Source organism: Hakea prostrata, chromosome 5 (assembly GCF_041222555.1).
Source record: "Hakea prostrata isolate BN-2017 chromosome 5, UWA_Hpros_2, whole genome shotgun sequence".
Taxonomy (NCBI): domain Eukaryota; kingdom Viridiplantae; phylum Streptophyta; class Magnoliopsida; order Proteales; family Proteaceae; genus Hakea; species Hakea prostrata.
The window spans coordinates 55,305,356-55,332,635 of record NC_142604.1 but is presented as its reverse complement, the minus strand read 5'-3'; the positions used below and the strand labels follow the sequence as shown (position 1 = coordinate 55,332,635).

The 27,280-nt window shown below is 37.7% G+C and overlaps 1 protein-coding gene across 1 annotated transcript; it reads right to left on the bottom strand.

The window, feature by feature from the left end:
- Positions 1-1,299: 1,299 nt before the first annotated feature.
- Positions 1,300-26,724, bottom strand: LOC149016654 (Polynucleotide adenylyltransferase family protein). The gene is made up of 15 exons (XM_089154729.1): positions 26,340-26,724; positions 21,199-21,329; positions 17,568-17,685; positions 15,865-15,917; positions 15,062-15,111; positions 14,854-14,952; positions 14,332-14,441; positions 14,070-14,197; positions 13,427-13,493; positions 6,119-6,202; positions 5,585-5,647; positions 5,256-5,400; positions 4,479-4,646; positions 1,956-2,053; positions 1,300-1,883 (listed from the first exon to the last, which is right to left on the bottom strand). Exons 1-15 carry the CDS (start codon positions 26,652-26,654, stop codon positions 1,779-1,781), a joined length of 1,734 nt encoding a protein of 577 aa, XP_089010855.1. The 5' UTR covers positions 26,655-26,724; the 3' UTR covers positions 1,300-1,778.
- Positions 26,725-27,280: the final 556 nt, after the last annotated feature.

The window sequence follows — 27,280 nt, the reverse complement described above, 5'->3', positions numbered from 1 at the left end:
AAAAAAGAGGAAACCTGTGGATATGTTGATAGACATGAAGAAAGCAAGTCACAGGGTTGCCTAGGAAACAGGGGAAGCCTAAATACTTCAATGACGAGTTTCTTCAAGTTCGTGAAGCTACAAGGCACTGTAGAAATCGTCCACCTCTTTCTTGGAACCCTGTACCTGAATGTAACATTGGATGGTACTAGTGAAGGTAATCCTGGATGACTGAGATCAGAGGTGAATGTCACCAACTCCTCTAGACACATAATAACATCATTCTGTCATCATAGTTTACTATATTTTCTTCTTGTTCTTTTCTCTTCATGACTTCCAAATATAGCCTAAGGGAATGGATTCAAACCACGCTTATGCAGTGGAAATCACTGTATTCATAAGACAGTGTTGATGGCTTCCATGCAAGGCTTTTGCAACATCTGTTTTGAGAGTGGTCATCTAAATGATCACCAATATTCCCTAGGGGAGCTCTCAGTCAATTCCTTGGCCACTTTCCTTACTTTGTGAGTGACTGCTTCTGGCTTCTCACCTCGCTAATGTTTTTTCTAATATATTCTCAAGAAGGAAACTTTGTGATTGTGGCAGTCACTAAACAACTTCTGCTGACATAACTCTTTCCTCTCTTCTTTTTCTTCTTGGCATGGGGCAATTGTTGTAGACTTAACTGCAAACTTTTAACAATCATTAAGTGATACAAGGCTTGTTTCACTAGTTGACTCAACACCGGGGAATATGCTGAGCTTGGGCTTCCCCTTCACTCGCAAGGAAGCATCATTTCTATAAACTGCTCTTCGTCTGTAAAAGAGATCTTCAGCCTTTTTGCTTCTCTTGCTCAGGTAGTACCTGTCACTATCCTTAAAACTAAGATACATGGCTTGAGGAATTGGCATCAAATTCACTAGATCAGTTTATTCATTTTGATACAGATACCAGTCCTTAGCTGACCTTGTATCAGCAGACTGATACAGACCAGTACAGACAAATATCAGAGCAGTACCAGCTGAGACTGATTCCAGTAATTTAGAAGGGCGATTAGAAGAACAGAGATTACAATCAATCAAAGACCCAACCATTTCTATGTAATTCAGTGGCTCAGAGAATTGAAAACACTGGAACTAGAATGTCATGAACAACCCAAATAATTGTCTCAGAAATTTCCCTTAGTTGATAACAGAATCAAGCATGTGACCAATGGCTCAAAAAACCAGACAATTTTCCTGTTGCACATCCTTCTAATTAAGTAAAGAAAATGACCCAAATGTAAACCACCTGAGAGACCATTTGCACCTATTTCTCCTCTAGACTAAGGGGCTTGCCAATAATAGAGAACTTCCTCTCTATTTTAACCATGAATCCAAAATTTTCTGGTTCAAAGTGGGCAAACGAAATCAAGGGAGACGAATAGCTCATGGATTACAAAGATTTAGCTTTAATACATATTTCCCATTCCATTAAAGACAAAAAATGATTACATGGGTACTTAAAGATGAATTAAGAGACTCCTAAGCCAAATAAACCTAAACCTTAATTAAAACCCAAGCGGGATTCAAAAATACAAACAAGATAATCTCAATAATAAAATCCTAAATAATTTAATATCCCATAAAACCCAAAATTTAATTCAACCCAGTTCATCTCGTGGGTTCCCAAACAGATCAGAATCATTGGTCAAAGGCTGTGATGCATCATTGCTGCTTCTACTTTATACACTCTCGCTTCATGTATACAACGCATCGTGGCAGGAGAAATTGGAAAAAGCCGAATGAGAGCTTGCAAAGTCATCCCAGCTTTGCACGCTTGGAATTAGTCTGCCTCAACCAATCACAGCATCCCTCTGCAGTCCCAGATGGATGAGCAAGCTGCCATTCAAGCAATCTCTGTTGCTGCCAAGAAGTAAAGTTGTTGACGTTAGAATTACTCTTCAGGTACCAAGTGAAGAACACAGGATAACTTACCCATTCCTTAACTTGGGGTCCTCCGGACTTCATTTGTAAAATGTTCATTATGTCTTTCCCATTTACTAGTGGTTTCATTTCCCATACATTTTCAAGTCCTGCATTACATAAAACAAATCTTCATATCATGATAACTTTTTGTGAATATAACATGAAGTATATGAAATGATTTACAGAATTCATCATTCTGGAGAAATATGAGCTTCACTAGCTACATGGTTTATACTAGAATTCTCATGCTTATCCTTTTCAAACTGCCTACACATCCATTGTAGGAAACCTTACCCAAAACACTCACTCTGACTGCCAATTACTGCCATGTGACAGCTCTAAAGGTTTTGCCAGATTCGGCAGAAAATGTTTTTGTAACATCATCTAGTCATGTATTAGGTAGGCGACCAATCCAATATCTCTAAATGCGATAATAGTTTCAAGAGAGTCTGAAACACGGTTGCCTATGAAACTTTGTGAGAAGTGACCATAAAAAAATGGTGAACTCAGTGCCAAAGGTTTCTGCACAAACAGAGTCAGGGTGTTTGCACCGGAGGAAAGGGGGGGCTGCAATTTTCCTATGCAGCCTTACCCCAGCAATTTTTGCTGAGAGGCTGTTTTGCTACCTTGACCTCAAGCTACAACTGTGGTCCATCAACCATGCGCCAAGGTCTACCCCCAAGAAGTGACCATTAAAGAAAAAAGAGGGGGTGGGTTGCATGGTTGTCAAAGCGGCAAAGCAACCAAAGCAATTGGGGCTCCACCTACATGATTAGGCGACAAAGTGGCACCAGGCTGTTGCGTCAAAATTTTTCAATACAACTACTTTTCAAAACAGCTACTTTCTATACTAAACTAAACAAATATTCAATAGTCACATTCATCCCCAAAAAAAAAAAAACATTCAAGGACAATAATTATAAAAAATTATTCAATAGAAGAACACAAACATAAGTTCATCTCATCAAACCATGGTTGTCAAAGCATCTGCCTAGGCATTTACTGATTCATTGATTCTCAATGTTGAGTATGGCTCATGCTTCACATTTTGTTGCCGACAGACACAGGGACAATGCCCCTGGAGCAAAAAATAGGTCCTATGTCACTTTGGGCCTTGGAGTTCCTTTGCAGTTTGGGCGTCTTAAGCGGTTCAAAACAAGGTAGTTGAAAAACTGCTTTGCCGCCTAGGCGGACGCTTTGAAAACCATGGTGGGTTGGGACTCCTCTCCCCCATAAACATTGCGTTCATTTGTTTGAAATAGGCCATAGACTTAACATGCAGCCTACCCAAGGAATTCCATGTCTATCCAACAGTCAGAATTCAAAATCATCTTATCCACGTTATCAAGTAGTTGAATGATTCCAACAACAGCATGAGAGGCTCTTTTTTCCATAATGAGCCAATAAAAGTAATGAGAAATTCAAAAAGGGAACCAATAGAGTAACATATGTAGTGTAAGGAATGATCTACAAGGACAGAAAGCAAAAATAAAACTAAAATATCCAACCATTATAATATAATAAAATAAAGAAAAAATTACACTAATTCCAGCCTAATTATGATGACAACAAACAATATACTCTAGGCTTGATCTGGGATGGATTGCATGAGCAACAGCCCAGCCAACGTCTTGGCAACAAAATGCTTGTGCATTTTTAACCCTGCTACATCATCATCATCGCAAATTATTGTTACTACCTTCTTTTATTATTATTATTAGAGTTTTTTACATGTGGGTCCCTTTAGTGGACCATAAACTAATGTTGGGTCCTCTTAATGCAATATATTACGTGTGGGTCCCAAACAGACTAACACCATTAGCCGCCATTAAATATATTCAAATTTCCAACATGAAAGGACCAAAGTGCCCCTCAAGTGATATGGATAGGATCAATATCACCCGGGAGAGATTTGAGGTCTGATCCGCTCTTCAATCCTCAGGCATACACCTTAGCTTTGACCAACAACTAATTGCCTATGTTCAACTAGGCATTCTAACAAATCTAGTCATAGCACCTCTATTTTAGAAGAAAACAAAGGTGTCTCTCGACGTTTAAGAACTATTCCAGGCAAGAGGTTCTGTCACATTTTTAAAGGAAACAATTCAATTGGTCACAAGATCATATCAACTATTTTCATATAACTAGAAGTTTAGAGATACAGGACATTGAGACCAATATATATATTAACTGTACAATTCATCAGATTAGCCAACCCCATTTAGTTGGGACAAGGCTTATTGTTGTTGATGTTGTTGTTGTTGGTGTATGATTCATCAGATTAATATTCATTTTGTTTTAAGAACTATGAAGAAAATTTGATATGCCATCAAGTAGAGGTCCAGATCAACTGCACTTATGCATCAATGATACAGCTCCACCAACCCCACCTATCCCCTCAATAGTTGTTGAAATCATACTATGTAGAGTATGAGACTAGAAGAAACGGAAAAAAAGAAGAAAAAAAAAAACACAGTTTCTCTTAACAAAGTTAAACTGAAGTAGAAGAAAGCAAGGCATAAGTGATCGTACCTAGCCCAGTAATCATCTTTTCAACACTATAGAACAATTGCTTTTTCTTGTCCAATTCAGAGTGCCTTGGTGAGAAATCTTCAACTTGATCATGATCACTGGGGTACAAGAGTGTCGACATCATCAAAGCAACTCGCCAAAAACTTTTAATCTCCCTCAGAAGTAACCCTGGTCATGTAAATCAAAGATAGCCATCAAATAACTGTACAATCCATCTACTTCATCATTACAACCCATCAAATTTGTAGCATACTTTGTAGGCCAAGGTGAGCCAATGCAGTGGCCAGGAGCCTTGTAGCCTATTAGCATAGGCAAATAGCAGTAGCCAAGGAAAGGCCTTATTGATCAAAGTTGCTAAAACAGGGTTTGGTTTAGGACCTTCCACGTAATGTTATAATGACTAAGCAGAATATCATGTTCTTGCTCCCGGAGCAGTGCCATAGCCAAAGATGTTCGATGGGATATAATTCCAGCTTCCACCATAAAATTAGGCATGCACTCTACATGTTCAAAGCCTTCGATACAAGTTCACTTAGCCAACTGAATTTCAGTACTAGTGTAGTAAAATACTGATGGTTAGAATGTTGATGGTCTAAAGAAAAACTAATGGCGCAAGAAAAACTTGAAAGATATTATCAACATTGTGACATATGTAAGGATTTGGGATATTGTTGACTTAATAAAATAGCTATCAACAAAAGGTACCATGCATTGAGGTCTAAGCATTTGTTATGATTTCAATGGCGTTCTAAATCACATACAAAATTTATTTACAACCTGCTACAATTCGCTTTCTAGAATCCACAGGTACATCGAGAGTCACTGGTCCTAAATAACCTTCAGCAAGCTTGATGTCCTCGTTAGACTGTGTGTAATGAATCAAGGATATGAATTTCTTTGAAGTTTTGTGCAAGTTCATAACCTGGCATGAAGAGACACTACACTCGAATTAAAAATTAGAAGGGGGGGGGGGGGGAAGGCATACCCAGTGCATTAAGCTCCCGCATTTACCAGGATCTGGGGAGAGTGAAATTAAGGTGGTCTAATAAATCATCTATGAGTTTGTATTTGCAACTTTATGCAGAAACAATCAAGTCGTAACTTACCATATCTGCATCACTGGCTTTAAGCTTGAGAGAATTCCGAAAAATATGGTTGACAACGGGAAGCTGTAAAATGTAATAAATGCCTCAATTAAAGTGCCAACTGCAAAGAAATTCTTGAGAATTAAATTTGTATGTTAACCATTTCGTGAGAATCTCTAGACATAAAAAGTGTATGTCATCCCTAAGCTTGATTTACTGATTTGGGGGAGGTTGGAACGAAAATACCATAGACTTGATGGCAATATAAAGATTCACAAGAATATGACAGACAATGGTAACAAAAAGTAAGAATACCAACCACTGTATTATTCTCAGAATCCTCATCAAATCAATTATGTACTAGGTAACTAGAGCATCACAGTCAAGAAATCCAAAATACTATTCTAAAACTTTTTCTTATGGTATGACATAATATTAACTTAAAAGTCCAGCTAATGCAAGTAAGCACTAGAAAACCAAGATAAATAGGCTGACCCCATTTCAAGACGACGCTAGCATTAGATCATTGAGAATGTAGAGTGCAGATTTGCTTACCTTCTTGGCTTTGGTATCATAATATACGGTATTTCTTAGAGGAAGAAACAACACCCCATAAAAGTAAAGCCTTCTCTCTTCATCCTAAATTCACAGAGAATAAATAGTTAGGATTCAAAACCCAAAGAACATTTCTGTGTGTGTGTGTAAATTCAAGGTCTTAAAAATCAGGACATGATTGGGTATTGTCAGCCAGTTGGTAATGGGATTGCTACCCACTGATCAAGTTTGGTCATAATTGATATCCATACGAATTAGCAGATCCATACAAGCACCACTAACTGCCAATCTGAACCCCAATAAACCCATTGCATTTTCAAACATCATGAACCCCCCCCCCCCCCCAGTGCATGCCCTTACTCTGGACTAAATGCTAGTATGGTTTAACCAAGGAAAAAGAACGCATAAACAAGAAAAAGTAAAATCTATTCCAAATTTCTAATATTATCATAAAGAGAACCCCATTGAGAGACGCTTTCTAACTTATAATGTTGACTCAATGGATTCAACCTGAGGATCTTAATGTCTTCAAAGCTATACATAATCCCAAGATCACTGCATGTTTCAATATTTCCTTGTCAAATAATTGTATGAAAAGCTTCTAATTTCAATCACAAAAATTTTTATTTGCACAAAATCAAATTATAAAACAGCATCCTAACGGAGAGGCTGTAAGGCTGCGATTATATCATGTGCTTTCAAATTTTTTTTTTATTTACTTTTTCGCTTTTTTGCTTTTTTGGATGAATAAATGATTCATTACCAAAGAGAATAAAAGGAAATAAAATACAAGAGCACAACAGACAACCCGTAGGCAAAGCGAGATAGAGGCCTCAACTAATAAGCAACCTAAGAGGCATCAAGCCTAGCAACACCTAAGAGCAACAATAAAAGCAAGCTCGTCACACAAGCACAAGTGGCCCAAAGCCATACAATCAAACCAGAAAATACAACAAAAGTGGACCAAAAGGGCAGCAGCCCAATGCAGTCTCCCGATAGATCGCAGCCACGGGAAGCCTTCCTTGAAACAATGCACAAGGACCTATGCAGCATCACCACAGACGCAAGGGTTGGTAGCAACACAAGATTGAGACGAAGACCAAAGAGAACAATTTAGGGTTCGAAACAATTCGGAGAGTTCAACAACGATGGCCCTCATGCTTTCCCCCCAAACCAGAGAAGCCATCAAAGGCTAATCCTCAACGAACTGAAGCAAAACCCTGATACAGGAAGGGGAGACGGCAAGAGAACGAGAAACAAAGGAGAAAGAAGCATCTAGATCTGAGAATGAACTGATGGCCCTCACAGCTTCCCCCAACACCAAAGATGCCATCAAGCACCAGAACCCCTTGGCGAAGAAGCTGAAACCATAAATAGAAAAGGGGGGAGAGAGAGAGAGAGAAGGAGAGACAGAGGAAGGAGATGAGACCAGATCTTGGATTGAAATAGAATCGGAGAGGTTAGCAATTAGGGATGTAAATGATAGTCGAAAATTCGAATACGATTCATATTTGTATTTGTTTACGAGCATCCGAATTCGGATGATCCAATTAATAATCGGATTCAAATTCGGATATGCCAATTTTAAGTCGGATATTATCCGATTTGATTATATATTTGATGGATACTAGTCGTACCCGATTAAAGTTTAATTTTGGGTAAAACACCATTATCCCTTCATTAATAGTAACTAACTACATTAAACTACCAATAGTTACTCTAATCGGATGTCGGATATTTGAGCTGCATTCGGATATTTTTTATCTATCCGATTACTTTGAATTCAGATCGGATATTATCCGAAAATCTGATTAACTGAACAAATTCAAATTCGGTTATAAATATACATATCCGACGGATATTGGGTTCGAATTCGGATAATGTGTTTAATAATCGGATTTGGATATTACCATATTCGAGCCAAATTTGATTCATTTACATTCCTATTAGCAATGGTGGCCCTCATGGCTCCCCCTTCCCCCCGGGACGCTAGAGTGACCACCAAAAAACAGAAACCCTCAACGACCATAGATGGAACCCTAAAATAGCCATCTCAATCTATTTTTTTCGGAAAAAGAGGACATGACAAGCAAGGAGAAGATGGAAGCAAGAGTAGAGAAATAGGGAGGAGATGAGATCGAGAGGAGGAGAAGCAGAGAGAAAGAGGAGAGAAAGAAAGGAGAATCAAAGAGCAAGAGGGGAAGGAGGCAGAGAAACACAGACAAAGAACTGCCAGCGTCGCCCCACCTCCAGAATCACCCAACACTACAGAGAGAGAAAGAGAGGAGGCGGAGAGGCAAAGGCGGAGGACCACCAGTGTCTCTCTGCCTCAGCAGCCACTACAAATCCCTAAGAAAAGTCGCTTCTTCAAATCACAGCTGGTCTTGGCACTCCCCTCTAGATCGCCGACTCACTCTTCAGATCTCACTGACTGGAGGGCAATTGACTGGGAAATCAGAACAAAGTTGTTGCAGTGGCGATGCCGGCGAAATGAGCAGCCCGATCTCTGGACTTCCATTTTTTTTCTTTGTTCTTTTTATTTTTTACTTCTAATTACGTGTTAGCTTGATCTGTTAAGGCAATTTAAATGTATGCAACAAAACTCCCCTGCACATGCAAGCAAGATCACATGGTCCTAGGTTCCTAGTGAATGGCCAAGATCACAGTCCTTGCATGTGGCCAAGATCACATGGCATCTAGAGAAGAGACATCACAAAAAGCCTCCCGTTGCACTCCGCAAGGGTTAAACACATGACCCCTGGTCTTATATTAAGTTAGTTATCATTTCACCTAAAAGCTTACTATTAGGGAAGCGCGGCATAAATGTGTACGTCAACAATTCCCACATGTGAAAGGCAAGATCACATGGCACATGAGGAGAAGAAATTTCAGGAGAAAAAAAAAGGACCTTCCAATGCACTTCCCAGGGATCAAACACATGACCTCCTCTGATAACATGTTAACTATCGTCTCACATAGAAGCTAAACTGTCAGGAAAGGGCAGCATAGATGTACACATCAACATTATGCGATAAGTGGTGAGAGGATATGATGTAAGCAAGAGATCCAAAATCAGCCATGAAGCATTCTAGTAAATGAACCAAAGAGATTTGAAGGAGGAACCCCCAAAACAAATTGCACAAGATATAATCAGTTGATAAGAGACAGCAGTAACAATTATGAAAATTACCTAAAACACAAACAAACTAAATATTTAAGCCACCCATAAGGGTGGCAGGAATAACCTAGAAAACCAGATTCTAGGTAGTGGAAATGGCAGCTCTTGATCAGAAACTCAGATATCCCTGAAACCTTGGTCTAGCATGGTGCTTAGACAAAGAAACAAAGCCTTGAAATTTCAATGAGATCCACCCACTGAATATGATGAGCTTACTGCGCAAAAAAAATTGTGAAACTGAGATCTTGTTTTTAAGAAGATTAACAGATTTTCAGATTGACCTGGATTTCTGGTTGAAGGTGACAAATAATTGAAGGACTATAAGAACTCTAAGAGTCAATAAGAACAAAGGTAATCATATGAGAACAAAAAGGACTAGAGTCGATAAAAAGATTTCCTCAAAAGCTACAACCATTAACAACCAATGATACTAAATACAACACAACATTGAGAAATAAAAATTGAACAATAGCATACACCAATAAGAAGTAAGGTCTAGAGAAGCACACATGTACCACTGCAGACTAACTAAGAAAAAGGTAAAACATTATGACTTTAGAGTCATCACTGACCCCACCTGTTGAACTACAACAACAGGCTGACACTGCATCACCAGAGTCCAATCTCCTAAGGGACCATCACAAAGAAAACTCATGGGATAAAAGATGTAGACAACTCAACCACAAACATTTTATCCACGTAAATAAGCAAATGAAGTGATTTATCAGCATACTGTAGTGTCTTCAAGCATGCTATTAACATAGTTGTGATGATTTGATGCCTTGTTGATGTTGCCTTGAACTTTCCCTCCTAACACCTTGATATTTTCCCCCCTGCAATGCCTACAATTGCCTAGAGCCCATGCCACCTATCGTTATAAACTTTTCCATGTTTCCTAAGACCTTGGTCATGACTACTCAAGTAGCTTCACTGATTATTTCTCAATAATTTATTATCTTTTTCAAAAGCTGCTGCTGAATAAATATGAAGCAATAAATTACAAACACGGAAACTCCAATGAATGCTCAATCGACAATCATACATGAATTAAAACACATTCTGTTGAAAGAAACGATTGTAGTAGAATGGCTTATTGATCCATGATCTCAAGCCCTTTATTTATAATAAAGTGGAAAGTAGACTATTACAAGGAATAGAAGTTTACATGAATGCAAACTCTAATTTAACTCCTATACAAACTCTTATTAGACTCCTAATAGAATCCAACACTCCCCCTCAAGTTGAGGCATGGATATCACACATGTCCAACTTGACCAAAAAAGTATAAAACAGCTGTCCAGGTAAACATCTGCAATTTGATCTTCAAACTTATAGATTACGTCTGCCTTATAGACTTCCATTTGATTTGTCCTCATCTTTACTGCAACTTTATGTCTCCAAGGAAGAACGCCCAAGTAAAAAAGTAGAATCTTCAAATGTTGAGAAGACTAAATTTCTGCACAAATCTGAGGGAAGATATATTTTTGGGGTAACAATAGCTAGGGTAAAACAGCCAAAGTGAAAGTTTTGATTTGTAGCAATGTTAGATCTTTAAAGGGAAAGTTTGCCAAGGGACAATCTCCAAAGGTAGGGGAAAATTTGTTAAGATAAGTGACAATCTCCAAAGGTAATAGAGATCAAGTTCTGCAAAGGTCAAACGACAAGTCTTTTGCAAGGTTAGATCTCCGAAGGGAAGATGTCAAGTTAAGGGGCAAATCTCCGGGGTTAACGAGAGATCAAGTTACGCACAATCAAAAAGATAGCTCTATAGCAATGTTAGATCTCCAAAGTGGAAGATTGCGAAGGTAAGGGACAAACTTTTAAAGGTAACAAAGATCAAATTCTACATAAGGAAGTCTACATGAAAGGCTTTGAATTGTAGACATCTTCAATCTCCCCCTCACGTGTAGCGTTACACGTGGGAAGATAATAACAAAGGAAATTCCAATGGGGAAACTTGGAAAGGAAGAAATTGTAATGGTAAGATAAAAGTATCAGGAAAACAAATCTAGAGCAAATGACAAAATTTGAAAGGGGTTGACCGAGCCTACGGTGCCACTAATGAAGGTCTGATATTACCGAATGGACCGGATTAGAAGATGTAGTCAAAGCAGAAGTAGATCCTCCAATTGGCTCGAGCAAATAAAGTTCATTTACCACGACCAATCTCCTTCCCCAGATCCTGAAGTAGCTAGGTAGGAGTTGGTAGGGGTAGTAGAGGAAGCAGTGGTCGAGGTTGTACCAGCAATAGAAGATTGCAGAATACGTCAACGAGTAGCGAACTCCTCCTGTGAAAAACCACGTCTGCAGAGGGTGTGGTGGAAATTGTCTCAGAAATATTAGTCTTTGGTTTTCCTTGTCTTTGTGCTCGTTTTTGCTCAAAATCAGCAGGCTTCCCATGTAGTTTCCAACAATTTTCCTTGGTATGATATGGTTTGTGACAGTGCTCACACTTGACAATCTCCTTAGCCGGATCACATTTAGTGCGAACAGACTGTAAAGTTGATTTCTCCATAATAAGAGTATGAAGCATGACTAATCGACGACTTTCCTCACACTGAACAAGAGCATAAGACTGTTCTAGTGTAGAAAAGGGAGAACGACTTAAGACTTGCACTCTGATCTGATCGTACTCCACGTTCAAACCTGCCAAGAAGTCATATATTCGAATCTTATCAATGTACTTCTTATATGTCGCCACATCATCCCGGATTAGTGGGGTGATAATCCCCATAATGATCCAACTCTTGCCAAAGAGATCGCAACTCAGCATAATAGTGGGCCACAGTTAGTTCCTTTTGGGTAGTCTCATGAAGCTTCTTTCGTAGCTCATAAACCTGTGTATCATTCCCCAACTGTCCATATGTTTTAGTAGTAGCCCTCCAGATTTGGGCTGCAGTATCAAGTAATAGGTAACCCCGGGCAATATTTGGATGCATGGAATTCAAAAGGAATGACATAATAAGAGAGTCGTTTGATATCCATTTATCCTGTAAAACACCTGCGGTAGTGGGTTTGATAATAGTGCCCGTAATGTATCCAACTAGTCCTCTTCCAGCAATAGTCAGGTAAGCAGATCGAGACCAAATCAAGTAATTTGTGCCGTCAAATCTTACTGAAAGAGAATGAAAAGTGGAAAAATATTCGGATCCAGTGGGAGCAGTAGTATCATCAATAGTTGTCATGTTGACAAAATTATCTGCAGTTCTTCAGTCTTCACCCTTTCGAAGTAACAGAAACGTCGCAAAATGCAATAGCCAAACAACTCAGACAATTTTTCTCCTTTTTTTTATTTTTTAACAGAATAGCAGATTATAAGAAACAAAATAACAATATGGTTTGACCAAATATGCAATGGTTTGGTTTGGTCTAAATTCAGAGAGAACCAAAATATGGTAGAAGAATCGATAGGTGTAGAAAATTTCTGAATTTGAATATCTGCGATAGTTGCAAAAAAAAAGAGGAATTTGAATGTCTGCGATAGTTGCAGAAAAATCCTGCGATGGTTGTAGAAAAAGTTCTGCAATTGTTGCAGAAGAAAGAGCTCTACGATGGTATTACAGTTGCAGAAAATTCCTGCGATGGTTGCAGAAAATTCTGCAACTGCGATGGGTTTTAGGGTAGCAGAAGAAAGAGAAAATCTGCAAAAAATCTGCGATGGGTTTTGCAGAAGGAAAAAAATTCTTCAATCGAACTTAGGCTCTGATGCCATGTTGAAAGAAACGATTGTAGTAGAATGGCTTATTGATCCATGATCTCAAGCCCTTTATTTATAATAAAGTGGAAAGTAGACTATTACAAGGAATAGAAGTTTACATGAATGCAAACTCTAATTTAACTCCTATACAAACTCTTATTAGACTCCTAATAGAATCCAACACATTCAAAGATGTGATGACTGATGACACTTCTTAAAAGATGCAAGGATAGACTTAAGGCTCCTTTCCCATACAATTCCAAAATCAGAACAGACAGAGCAGGTGAAAAAATGAATTCTTATGAATACCAAAACTGTAGCGGGGAATTGAACGAAACGAAAATTTTAGAAAAAGAACAAAAACTGAAGCAGTCCAAAAGGTAGTAAGTTGCAATGTTTGCATATTAACTGTTTTAAACTTCAGAAGACTTACATTAAAGGTTGACAACCCAATTTCTTGCAAAAGGTTCCACCCAGCATCCAAAACAGCAATGCAAAGCCTGACTACAAAACAGAAAGGATTAACTTCCAAGTACAACATTAGCAAAACTTTAAAAAAATGGGTTTGAGGAAGGAAATTTTCAAATTTCCATTTTCTTGTAGACATATTTAGGGCATGAACTTGCTAGAGAGCTGGATACAGGGAGAAACTGCAAAATTTGAAAATATGCCCCCAGTTTTAAAAATCCCCATTTAAAAATTAAATAGCAAGTTAGCAACACAATAATAATTGACTATTTCACAAACAAAGAGGCTTCCTGCTGGAATACAAAATCAAATTTAAAATTGGATGATGTTTTGCCATAAAGAAAAAATAAACAGCATGTTACCAAATTTCAGAAATCCTGCCAACTTTTCTGGTGGAAAGCTGTGAGGATGGAAAGTAGCAAAACCAATAGAGCTCCATATTTTTTATGACTCCCTCTGAGATGGTCAAAAATATAAATAACAAAGAGATTGCTTTCATTCCTCTTATTACTAAAAAAAGCCTAGTTTCTATTTTCATTAAAAAATATATATCTTCCTCCCATAGAAAAACGTATTTATACACTGCATAGATAGTTGATGATATAAACCTGTCACATTCTTCTAACAATGCAGGCTCATATTTATCAGGAAGACCAAAGACTATCCAAAATAACTGCAAGTCACAAATATAGTTCATCGCTTTAAGTGGTTGATTTCCTGAGATCATGAGATCAATCTGCATATAAGAAAGAAGAAGCGGAGTGTTACTAGTTTCAGCACGTATGATAAGTATAGAAAATGATCCATCAAAATGATCAAAAAAGTGTGATCCAGAGATTCTGTCAAACATATGCTAGTGGCGGAGCATACTTCATGACCAATACGCTCTTTGCTAATTTTATCTGCAATAGCGGCTTTCACTTTATCACTGCCTGCAGCTTCCTTTAGGTTCTCATCTAACACAAATTCAAACCTTGCACCTGTGGGAGGCAGTAACAAGGCTTACTAATGTCAAATAGAAACCAAAAGATATGAAAAACAACAGATAGAAAGGTGACCAAAAACAGATATAAAATCAAATAAAAGGAAGATACAAAAATAGGTTACGTGACAAAATAAGTAATAAGAAAAGCACCATTTATTGTGGAGAAAAATTTAGAAATTTCGATTGTATCAGCTTTCTTTCTGTTTGCTATTAGTTTCTATTATTTTCAGCAGCAATGATGCTTCGGTGTTTTAGACATGTTCACTATTACAGACTTACAGTACTATCTCAAGTTGTTTTGTGTTGTTAGTTGCTGTATCTATCAAAGATTTTAGAACTATAATCTGAATTCAACGGATTAACTGTGTTTCTCCTCTTAACTAAAATTTAGACAGCAGCTGTTGTACCAAATCGAATAGCACGAAGAACACGGAGTGGATCATCCAAGAAGGTTTCCAAAGGAGGTAAAGGAGTCACAATCCTTCCATATCTTAAATCTGTTAACCCTGCACAAAAATAAATAAATAAATAAAAGGAGAACATCTGAAGACATGAAATATGAGTAATTGCAACATAGGATATGATAAAATGATGTAACAGTTCTCCCACTCTAACCTCTTTCTGTAAGGTCTTCAACTGAGCTAGTGTTGATATTGTAGAACAAACTGCCAATGAAAACAGGCAACTTCAGAATATTCACAACAGGGAAGAGCTAATGACGCCTACATACTAATTCAGGGAAATGAAAGGACATGACACTATAACATAAAGATGAGGAAATAGACAACAGGGAAAAAGATATAAATAAAAATAAAAATAAAAAGAACTGACATAAATGAACACCTTTCATATTTTCAGCAAACAAAATTATGAGGAAACTTAATGAATACCAGGGATTCACAAATTCTGAAAAAACTCATGAATATGAACATATGATACCAAATGAATATGTGAGAAGATCATGATTCCCACAATTCCACACCTTAATGTTGCACTAAGCTACACGCTGAACAGAGGCAATTATATATCAAAGAATCAATAAGCCAATAAGTGTTAATATGTTGTCTCACTTACTAAGAAAATGCAGAATAGACGATAAATTCATTGAGAGACATATTATCTCAACTGGCCTTTCAAGGAAGTGCGTAATCTTAAGCAATGCCTAACTAGCACCAATGCAATAGAATTTTATTTTATTAATTGGTCTAAGTTGCAGTAGTTGGGATGACTGTATTGTTTTGTTGAAATATGGGCATAAGCATTTATGGAACACCAATGATAAAAGGTGCATACATATTCTTCTCATTTTAAAACCAACTGTAGAACAAATAAAAAAGTCTCCTGAACTAATCAATAGCATAGAACATATATCTAAAGAGACATTTAGCATAAGGGTAAATCAAAAGAAGTGATACCACCTGTTGATAGTTAAATCCCTTCGGTAAGCATCCTCTTTTGCTGTGCCAAATTCCTGCCAAAAAAGGAATTACATATAGTGTAACTCTTTAAAGTTGACTATTTTCCAAAGCAATTATCAGAGAGAGAAAAACTAGACCAGAGGGGGGAAGACTCCTGAATGGCAGGAGATAATTGACATTAGTAGTCATCTTAGTATATGTATAAAAATGGTGTTATATATAAAAAGATCCCCAATTCCAAGAGGATGAATTTAGCCATGGAGAGTCTTAGCTGAGATGGGATATAAACTGAGGGAATTGTTATCAGTTATTAACAAACATCCTCAGACTCTGACTGCAGTATTTGGTGCAAGTACATATTTGATAAAAGAAAATTATTGATCTATATTTCCATAAGACATAGCCACCAAAATAATGGACAGAAGCTTAAAAAAGAAAATCTTGACCTTCAGACCAACAAATGTTCATCAAATATGCTCTGCAGTTTATAAAACAATTGGAAGATAACAGATAATCGCAACATATAAATCATCTTTACGAAGATCATTCATTATAATGTCACTAGCAACTAATCTCGCATACCCCTTCCATCCTACACAGACTGTCATGCTTGACAAATCTCACTTTGAAGAACGGTTTTTTATTACATTGCTTCGATATGCCTTTTTATAATTCACAGGAAACACTTCATAGATTGTCACAAGCAAACACATTGGGATATAACCTTTCATTGTGCAACAAGGACAACATTGAGGATGCTACCGAGACCAACATCTCTACCCCTGCATACACCTCCAATCAATATAGTTGTAGCCTGTAGGCGTAGCAATCACATCACCAAGGGGAATCATCAAATCGATGAAGTTTTCATTGTTGCCTTCAAGTCTCCAAGGAAAAAAAAAAAGAGTTGAGCAACAAATTAGGTCTCACTTTGTGTAGTGTTCTAAGTTGCTTTTCCCTCAGTTATAGCCCTGAACTTCTTGTTAGGCTTGGTGCCTTTAGTCAGCCCTCTCTTTCTGCTTAGCTTTGTCTAGGCTCTGACCTTGTGCTTAGGCCTATAAACGGACCGGATTCGGCTCGGATACACCAGTATCCGAATCCGAATCCGATTAGCAAATCCGCTATCCGAATCCGGCAAAAATTTAGAGAAGGCATCCGAATCCGAAACTTTATCGGATATCCGATAAAATATCCGATTATTGATTGATAATTGTCACTTCTTTACATTTTTTATTATAAATTTCTAATTTCCGATTACCGAATACCGGTATCCGAATCCGATTATCATCTATTTTTAAAGAAAAAATGTTAAATACTTTACTCTATCCGGATAAAAATTTATCCGGATATTATCCAATCCGATAAGCAATTATCTGAATCCGAATCCGAATCCGGTTGCTTAACGGACGAATACGGATATTTTCCGGTAAGAAAATTTTCAGATACGGATACCCTTAAACAAATATGAATGCGAATTCGGAGGCGGATTTCGGCTATCCATTTACAGGTCTACTTGTGCTCTTGTAATCTCCCCCAACCCCCACCCCACCCCTTCTTCCCTTTCGTAACGAATTTATTTATTCATCCAAGAAAAAAAAATTGGGAAATAGAAGACCACGAAAACAGAGTGTATGTGAGATGTAGGGACTAGGGAGTACAAGAGGTTCCAAAAAATGCTGGTCTTACTGCGATAAGGTGCTTACCATTGTAGGAATGCGGCTGTTCTCACTATAGTGTTCAGATCTCAGGTTTACAAAATCAATCCATACATCAAAAAGCCGCATCCTTGCTGTTTCCAAGTGTTTGGATTGGTCAGGATTGCTGCAAAATAAGAAATACCATATCGAAGACTCCTTTAATATGCTTTGAGCGGCAATGCACATTTGGTAACATATGCAAGACTCCTATGGTGATTTGAATAAACAAAAAGTAAAACTAAAAATACCTTGTACTAGTAAAATATGGAAAAATGTGACAGGATAAGATACATTTAACCCTTATGTCATCAGAAAATGTTTCATGATAAGTGATGTAGAAGTCAATAAATCCGTATCACAATGAGCAACAAGTCTCCATTAGAAAACAAAGTGAGCTCCATAAAAGAATTTTTAAGAAACCAGAACCTATCACAGAGCCCAAAATTGAACCACTATACCCAACACACAAGCCAACAAATTCCCAACCCCCCCCCCCCCCCCAAAAAAAAAAAAAAAACCTGAATACAGCAAACACTAGTACGTCAACAAGTTTTACATGCAACGCAGACAGAGTTATCCAAGAAAAAAAAATTCACCGGCAACATCTTCTAGAGGGAGTCAACTCTCCTAGGTACTCTAGTCTCTGTCCCCGAAAACAAGCAACCGTAAAAAAGAAAAATAATAATAATAATAATAAAGGAATTTCCACCAGTAGCAAATTTTAAGGGTCAGCCGGAAGCATAATTCAAATTTCATTCCAGCAGACCATCTTGGTCAGACTGAAATGGCCCCGGTGAATTTTCATGTCAATAAAACAGCACCTTTTTAGGCAGAAAGGAGTGAGATTTTGTCTATATGAAATTTTTTTACTGAAAAGTGCTGATTCTGGGTTTTGCCTCGTCCTGGTCGAAACTAGCGAAACTTTAGAAATTTTTTGAAAATTTGAACATAGTTCAATTTTGAACAGACAAACTCAGGAGGTTTCTATGTAAAATTAATAGACTAAAAAACTGGCACCTTCGATGACCAATTTGGAGCCTATTTGACCCAAGATAATGGGTTATTAGTAAAAGGAGATTCATGGATTTAACTTACATACAAAGTGGTCAAACAAGGTAAATGGGACCTTGGAAGCAACACTACTTCGACGTGGAACAAGATGACAGCCTCCTTGGCTGGAAAAGAGATACTGGGGGAATCGAAAAGTAAATATTTTGTCCTGATGTCTTGGTAGACGAACCATGAGGACCAAGACTCCAAGCAGCCATTCAGAACAAGAAAACCACTTTTAGGACATCGCAAAGGAGTAAGGAGTTGGAGGATCTAAAAATTTATAAATCTGCCAGAAATGAAGAAAAAAAATTTGTGGTGAATGCTAGGGCAAGGCAAAATGATGAACTTTGTTACCAGCTGAAAACTAAGGAAGGGGAATAGATATCTATAAGTTAAAAAGATGCGTAGTGATCGCCCATGTAGATACATAAATAACAAAGATAATAAAGTACTAACAAGGAAATTTTTGAATCATCTAAATCAAGACATTTGAGTAATGATGTTCAAGGGGTTATAGCACTCAACATGATATTACTAGTCATAGATATATACACAACTGAGGGGGATGTAGATCGAAGTATCGAGAAGCAAGAGGCAGAATACCCCCAAAAAAATAATAATAAAAAGTTAACACTCACATGCAGCATACTGAATGAATTGGGGTTTAATATGGACTGCTGGTGTGAACATTAAGATGTTAGTCAAATACTCTATCAGAAGTTGTTAACAATTTAGCTTTTACTTTAAAAGTTCAGTATTTACGGTTACAAATCAGTAGCTTCTAATTTCTTATTTAGACTGGGAGTGTTTCTTTGTAATTGGGTTATTACAATTAAGAGTATGAAGCTAAGCAGAGAAGGGCACAGATTAAAGAGAAAAGAGTTATGACTGAAACTGCAAGATTGGGCAATGGTGAGTTTATGATGGGCAGAAAGAGCATTTAATTGGAAGAATGAGGTTGAGCAAAGGATAAAGATTGTGGAGCTTGCCTGAATGTGATTTGTAATGAAGGAGCTATGCTTGGGTCAAACTTAAGTTGGTGTGCATGAATCGCTCTAAATGATATATAATTTTTTACACATATCAAAACCAATGGATATTTTACCACTCATTGTTTTAGCAATATTTTACCATATAAGATATATGGATTTTTCTTTTAATTGGACAAAATATAGCATTAGAAATTCGAAAATTGCACCTAACCCTAAAAAAACCAATTTTTGTGCTTAAACCTGGGGGTTGACTTTGTTTCTTTTTAGAACTTATTTTTGAAATATTTTATTGGATCAAATAGGGGGATACTTATTATTAATGAATATATCTTATTTGAAAGATATTAGGCATAAATAAGTGTCTATAGGGGTCTATCTTACTTACCAACCATGTTTCCACAAGTTTTAGAAGGGGCTACTACATGGGGAGAGAAAAAAAAGGGGGGGGAGGGGGGGGGAGAGAACCAACCTTCATGAAATAGGCTGGCAACCAGAAGCTAAGACCTAGGTAACAATAACGAGTCTGTTCATTGTAGGGGTGCAAGTTTGGCCTTGACGGACCTGACCCACCCTAAGCCCGCCCTGAGCCCGAATAGGGCTTGGGCTCAAGATTTTGGCTCTAAGGGCGAGTTAGGGCCAAGGACGAGCCTGGGATTACTCTTTGGCCCGCTGGACTTGTCCCGACCCGTCTCTGATTTTTTGCCCTAACCCTGGCCCTGATTTTGGCCCTAATCATGGTCCTAATTTTGTCCTTCATGCTTGATCTCAATGAATTAGAAACAAGGACAAGGATAGGGCCAAGTATAGGGTCAATTAGGGCCAGGGCTAAGGACAGGGCCAATCAAGGCCAGGGATAGGTCCAATCAAGGCTAAGGACAGGGCCAATCAAGGCCAGGGATAGGTCCAATCAAGGCTAAGGACAGGTCCAATCAGGGCCAGGGACAAGGCCAGGGCTAGGGATAAAGCTAATCAGGGCGGGAATGGGCTTGGCTTGTCCTATAAGGCTTAGGGTCATGGACAATAATCATTGACCCTGAATTAGGGTCAGGGAGGGAATGGGCTTAGATTAGAATATATAGGGCTGCGCTTGGGATTGCAAAAGCCTGGCCCAGTCCGGCCCTGTTGCAGCCCTAGTTCATTGGGGTGTCCAAGAGATAGGGACGGAGGAACAACTATAGCTTAGAAGAGACATCAAAGCAAATGGCTTTCCAAATTGAGTCCAAACATGTCAAAACTGATCGAGTTGGGTGAAACAGAAAAATTTTCAACTCCACCTGTATCTCATCTCAGTTTTCAACAAAACAAGACAAGTTGCAAATTTAGAGTCAGGTTTGGCCAAGATTTAGTTCCATCTTTAGAAGACAAAGTAAAAATTAGATATGTAGTATCCACATATAGGGCTTTCCATACCAGCTGCATTATCCTTACATGATTAACATGACAAATATACACCAGAAATCACTTAAAAAGGAATTATGATGATGCAACCCTATAAATGAGCAATTTTTCCATGCTTAATCTAGTTAACCCAATATTTATAATACTTAGCAGACATCATCAGACTATTCATAAAAATTTAGAAAAGTACATACCACTGGATGACACCTATTCCTTGTGTTTCTTCCCCTTTGTGAGACAAGTACTCATTCACTTTTTCACAGAACTCACGGCCCAACATGTCATCCAAAGCAATATCAATATCATAGCATTCTTTTCCAAGAAGCTGATGAAAGGAGGAGGGTTAGGCAATCAATTAGAACCAGGGAGAACAGAAGTAAAAAAAGTCTCAGTAGAATTCTCAAAATCATCTGAAGAATTGAAGAGTACACATGAATTGAGACAAGCATCGCTGGCCAACTATAGACCACTGGAAGAGCTTCAGTTTTTTAACACTTCTATGAAATTTGCAGGACAGAAACTGCCAGTTTGGGGTGTATCATGCTCAACCATCATATTAGACTAGAAAATGGCACGTTCATACTTACAACAGCAAAAAAATCCTCTAAAATTGGGTAATTTTCATCTGGACCACCTGAGGTTTGGTCTATGTCATTTTTAGTCCAAAAAAACTGAGATTTTGCATTTGCCTCCCCTGTACTATAGAAAAAATCAATTTAAGGACAAATTATCACTTCTATGACGAATTTGCCCTTATTCCTTTTTTTTAATTTAAATTTTTTATTTTTACATTTTAAAGGATTAAAGTTTATTAATTTACAAAATCAGATCCATCTTCATTACCCGATTCTCAAATCCCTAGTTCTACTGATTATGAATCCTTATTTTTCAAATCCTAAATGAAAATGAATGGGTGAAAACTGAAACGTAACCTCCAACCCGTGAAACAAATCTTGCACTTCTTACTCCCTGTTCGAAGCATCCTTGGAGGCTCTGTTCCTCCTCACCATATGGCTGCCCACCATCCTCCGCCCCAGTCCCAAGTTGCTGCATCTTTGGCGGTGTCGCATTTGGGTGGTCCTGCTCATCTCACCAAACAGCCTGCCCCGCCGATGTTTGGTCAGAAGAAGGGTAGGATTAGGCCACCGAGTGATTATATGGACGATGATGATGAGGATGATGGCGGCGTCATTCCTGCTGGGAACAGGAAACTGCGGAGGCTCGGGGAAACTCCTGAAATGTACGGATATGGTGGGGCACCCTTGGAAAGGCGGGGCCTTCTTCTGCATCTCTGGGTTAGTTGTTTTCTCTTCAAAATTGGGTCTCCCTTGCCCCTGTGTTGATGTTTATAGCCATAATACTAGTTGCTTGTTTGTGGGTTTCAACCTCTGTTTATCTACATTAGCCCTCTCAATTTCTTTCCGTTGTTGCTTTTCTTTTCTGAAATTAAATGGTTTTAGCTATTATAATGGTTGCCTCTATTCTTCGGGTTCTGCATAAATTAGGTTTCAACGTTTTAGCTCCTTCCATTAGCTTAGGATTTTTATCTGTTGTTCAACTATTAGTCATGTGTTCGTCATTAAGTCTTTGTTCGGAGCAAAATCTTGCACATTATTGTAATAAAGATCTGCTCACGAGTTAGAGATTACCTTTGCGCATTCATTTTCATTTCCTAATCTTCAACTATGATTTAAAAAATAAGGATTCATAATTGGTAGAACTAGGGATTTGAGAATCGGCTAATGAAGAAGGGTCTGATTTTGTAAATTAATAAACTTTAACCCCTTAAAATGTAAAAATAAAAAATTTAAATTAAAAAAAAAAAGAATAAGGGCAAATTTGTCATAAAAGTGATAGTTTGTCCTTAAATTGACTTTTTCTATAGTACAGGGGAGGCAGATGCAAAGTCTCAGTTTTTTTGGACTAAAAATGACATAAACTAAACCTCAGGGAATCCAGATGAAAATTACCCTCTAAAATTTAATATTTATATTTACCATCAAAAAGAGAAGAGCTAATATACAAAGAAATGCAAAAAAGATGGATAAACAACTAGACTGTAATGCCCTAAACTCTTTGATAGTTAAAAAGAAGCATACACATAAATCAACCCATAATTTAATAAAAGAACAATAGAACCAAAGAAAATAGTTGCCATTTTGCCACAGCAAGCCACAGCAACTGCAAGTGACTAAGTGAGACTATAGCACTCAAAACAGGTACCTTATTTGAAGAAAATACATGGTCCATAATTCTCTCAAAACAGCTAAAATCTCGTGAATTATTCAATGTCTACATGAAACATAGGTCAATCTAGTTTCAATTGAATGTTATAAAATAGAGATTAATTTTTTTTTTTATTTGAGACATACTTGTCATTTTTCAACAATAAGACAGGGGAGTTAAAAAGAAAACCAAATTTGGTGATATTAAAAATAAAACCAAATTTGGTGATATTAAAAATAAAACCAAATTTGGTGATTTTCCCCATATTACCTACATTTCTTGGTGGAATAAGGTTCAGGCACTCCACAGCTTAACTTCCTCGACAATTGGCCCGATTAGAGCAAGAGTTGTACCAGATCCTAACTTGCAGGTCTAGATTTTTCCAAGAACTAATTTTCATGATGTATGCTACCAACATAAGGTCCAAAATGAAACTACAATTTTGGGTGTATTTTTCAACAATTTAGAAGTTCCACTATGTTAGAGATGCTAACTAGGATTACTCTCAAGTTTCGGCCCAATAAATAGCTATTTAAACACTGAGTGGTTGAATGAAAGATGCAGCTGAAATGCACCAGATTTGGACCATAATTTAGCCAAAATGCATCCCTTTCTATGTGTTGATTCTTGTTCTAATATGCATTTCCTCAGTTCATTTTGTTTTCTTTCTTCTTTTTTTACATTCCCTTTTCTTCGTCATATCAAACACTCCCCCATCCCCCCCCCCCCCCAAAAAAAAAAAAAACACTCCTCCTTCCTTCCTTATTTTCCCCATTTTCTGGGAAGCCACAACATGCCTAATTGCCTTGGACATGCCCTCTCTCATCCTCGTTACTCAGGAATGGTGTTTTTAGAAAAGACACCTACAGGGAGCTAAGTACGAAATATATGATAAATGAGATTTTTCTAAGTAGTAACTCAATAAATGTCCACTGCATGATTACTTCATGGTCTCTCAAATGTCAGAAAATTCAGTTATCCGCTACATGGTCTGAGAAACATGGAAGAATTATAAACTGCATCTTTAATAGCTTGTTCATCAATCACTTTGTTTCTAATCATCAGTACATCAAATGTTAGGTTAATCCTGAGTGAAGAACCTTGAATATCATTTAAAATATGGAGTTTTTCTTTTTCATCCCAAATGACCTTATAATATAGAAGCTGGCTCAAACACAGATAACATTTGATCCACTATCAGCCGAATGCTCACTAAAAGGCTTCCAGGTGGGTGCTTGTGCTTCATTCTTAATAGGCACAATTGAATGGTTAACTAAAAATTTGTGTCACGAACTGGACAAGACAGTGGAGCCAGGCCAGACTGGGAGCAATATCCCTTTCTCAGTTTGGCCTGAACATAAAACCTGTCTCAGACAAAACTAGATGCAGACCATCCGGGCTTCAGAAAACCACAACCACAGCTCGAGTATTTTCCCAAATTTTCTATTGTTATTTTCCTTTTCAGTTCAATGCCTGGGGTTCAGTTCTAAAAACTACAGATTATAAACAATCACATACAGAAAAATCTTGCACTTAACAAACTTGGGAAACTGAGTTCAACTATGGGTTATGTAACCCATTTTATACACTACAAATCAGTTGAAAAGTTAAGCTCCAACTAGCAGTACCATTGTTGAATACAGAAGCCAAGTAAATTTCATTTATAGAAGTTGATAAGGTAATAGCAAAGCTTCAAAAAATATTTGGATGAGACGATTATAGTATTTGATTCTAGACCAATTGAGTTATTTTCTGATGGTTGAGCATTATTCACTTCGATAAGAATTCTCTTTTTCACTTTAAAAGAAGGTACCTTGCAGCTCAATACTTCTAATTGATCATAGAAATTTCTGGACAAGGTGGGATGTGACTATTAAGGTGGGAACCACCAACAACTTAAGAGGATAATCCACGCACATGAATCAAGCACAGGCAAGCTTGAACTTGACTACTCTATGTGGCCATTGAAGTATGTTCCATTTACCATGGCAATGGCATGGCAATGGCATGGCAATCATCTTTTACCAAAGTGAAGATTGATGATTTAGGTAATCAAATGATCATAGTTTCTCACAGACTTACTGGGTATCATTATTCCTCTGCATTGGCATTAAATACATATGCATTTGCACTATAAGGGGATTTAATAAATGAATACCGTAATCCAAGTGGGGTTATTATTGAGTTTGGATATTGCATTAACATAAAGCCTCTCCAACCCTTCCCTTTCTTTAGATGTTTGGTAGAACCATCAAAGCCAAGGTCAATAGGGATTGGCATCAGGTGGTGGTGTAATTTTCAGACAACAAGATTAAAGGACACAGTGAAGCAAAAGTACTGAGGGGTTTACTTTAGACTTATAGACACACAGAGGAATCGGGAAGGCATTTATTCATCTTCCTTCCTTTTATAGAATCAGTCTCATAATCGTTACTTTCCATCTTCTATTATTATTTGTACTCTATGCTTGCAGACATTCCCATGAATGTAATGGCATTAAGCATAGACCACAGATATCCTATCATGCCATTCACGCTGACCTATTTTGCTCCATGTTCACTCGAAATTGTTCCATGTACATCATATAGGTCCTTCTAATGAAAATTTTACATTTTGTAGCTTCAGTGATCAATCTCCACAACCCGATTTCACAGTGGCTTAGCAATAACAGTAGAATATGGATTAAAGCATGGAATTAATCAACAAAGAGAAAGAAGGATTAAAAATCAGGAACACAGACAATTGTCAAAAGAAATTTCCACACAGGCAAACCGTAACTGCAGTAAAACTTCTAGCCCACCAAAGTTTGTCAGCCTTAAAATATTACAATATATGCAATCGAAACTAGGAATTTAAGAGGCATCATCAAAACAAACAGCAGCAAAATAAGAAAAAACTGTCTGCATCAGAAAGTATAGGCACCAAAGACGACCATCAACATAGCAAATAAAAGAGAGTACAAAAGTAAGCAGTTCAAGCTAACCGAAACTGCAGCTTCCAGCCAAAAAAGAAAACCCATTACAGGCTGAACAGCGGAGAATCAAAAAAGAGGTGAAAAAAACAATTTTTTTCAAAACAAAATTGTAATCACAGGGATTTTTCTACATACCTTATCCCGAACCCAACCGCCGGCAACACGGAGCTGTGTTTGAAGATTGAAATGCTGAAGCACTTCGAGTAATCGGTTGAATATTTGCTTCTCTTTATCGTTGAGATCAATCTTTTCCTTCACTGGAACTAAAGGAGTGGTACAAGAAGAGGCCATGGTTCTGCAACGATAGTCTCTGAGAAGCCTTGGGCTCTGTTGCGAATGCAAGACTGGGAATTTGATTTTGCGTAGAGAGGGAAGGTTGAAAGGCAGAGGTTTAATAAGAAAATAGCGTTGGCATATGAGAAGCCGGTGACACTTCAAACCAAATTCCATATTTTAAGCTTCGAAGCCAAGCTACATACGTTACAGTCCATGTTAGACAATAACCAGAACAAGCAGACCCGACTCCGCAAGGGTTCGGCTCCTTTCCTGGGAGGATACCTCCAAGGAGTGCCCAGTGAGGCCTGAGAAAGCGCCACGTGTAATATACTGATTCAAAGGCTAGGATGAAACCCACTAAAACCCACAAAAACTGAAACCCAATTTGTTTGCAAAATTGTATGTAACATTATAACTACGAAGAAGAACAAAATGGCAGACCAGACTATGAAGTATGAACATCCACCTAAGTCTGCAATTCTTACAGATTCTCAACTACGACATGCAAAGAGAAAAGTAAAACCGAAATTCTAAGGAAGAAGAAATAGTGTAACCTGTGTAAGTGTAACCACCTGGCATAGAATTTGAATCCTTCTGTCGATGTAACATCTTGTACTCGTAAATAATTACAAAAATTCATTTTACTTTTGAAGGCAAATTAATTTTACACCCCTTGTTTGCAAACACTTATTTTTTTTAGAAGATGATCGATTTATTAACGCGTGACCCATGCAAGCCATCAACATTACAAAGATTTGGAAACCAAGGATTCAAAATAGGCCAAAGAGTTTAGCACGCTA

Bases quoted from the DNA above. Each gene is read 5' to 3' on its own strand.
- LOC149016654 (XM_089154729.1), bottom strand. From the start codon at position 26,654: ATGGAATTTGGTTTGAAGTGTCACCGGCTTCTCATATGCCAACGCTAT. The intron at 21,330-26,339 runs GTATGTAGAAAA...TCCTTTCATCAG, and splicing joins GCGGTTGGGTTCGGGATAAG to CTTCTTGGAAAAGAATGCTA. The intron at 4,647-5,255 runs GTTGTAAATAAA...TTACATGACCAG, and splicing joins TAGAAAGCGAATTGTAGCAG to GGTTACTTCTGAGGGAGATT.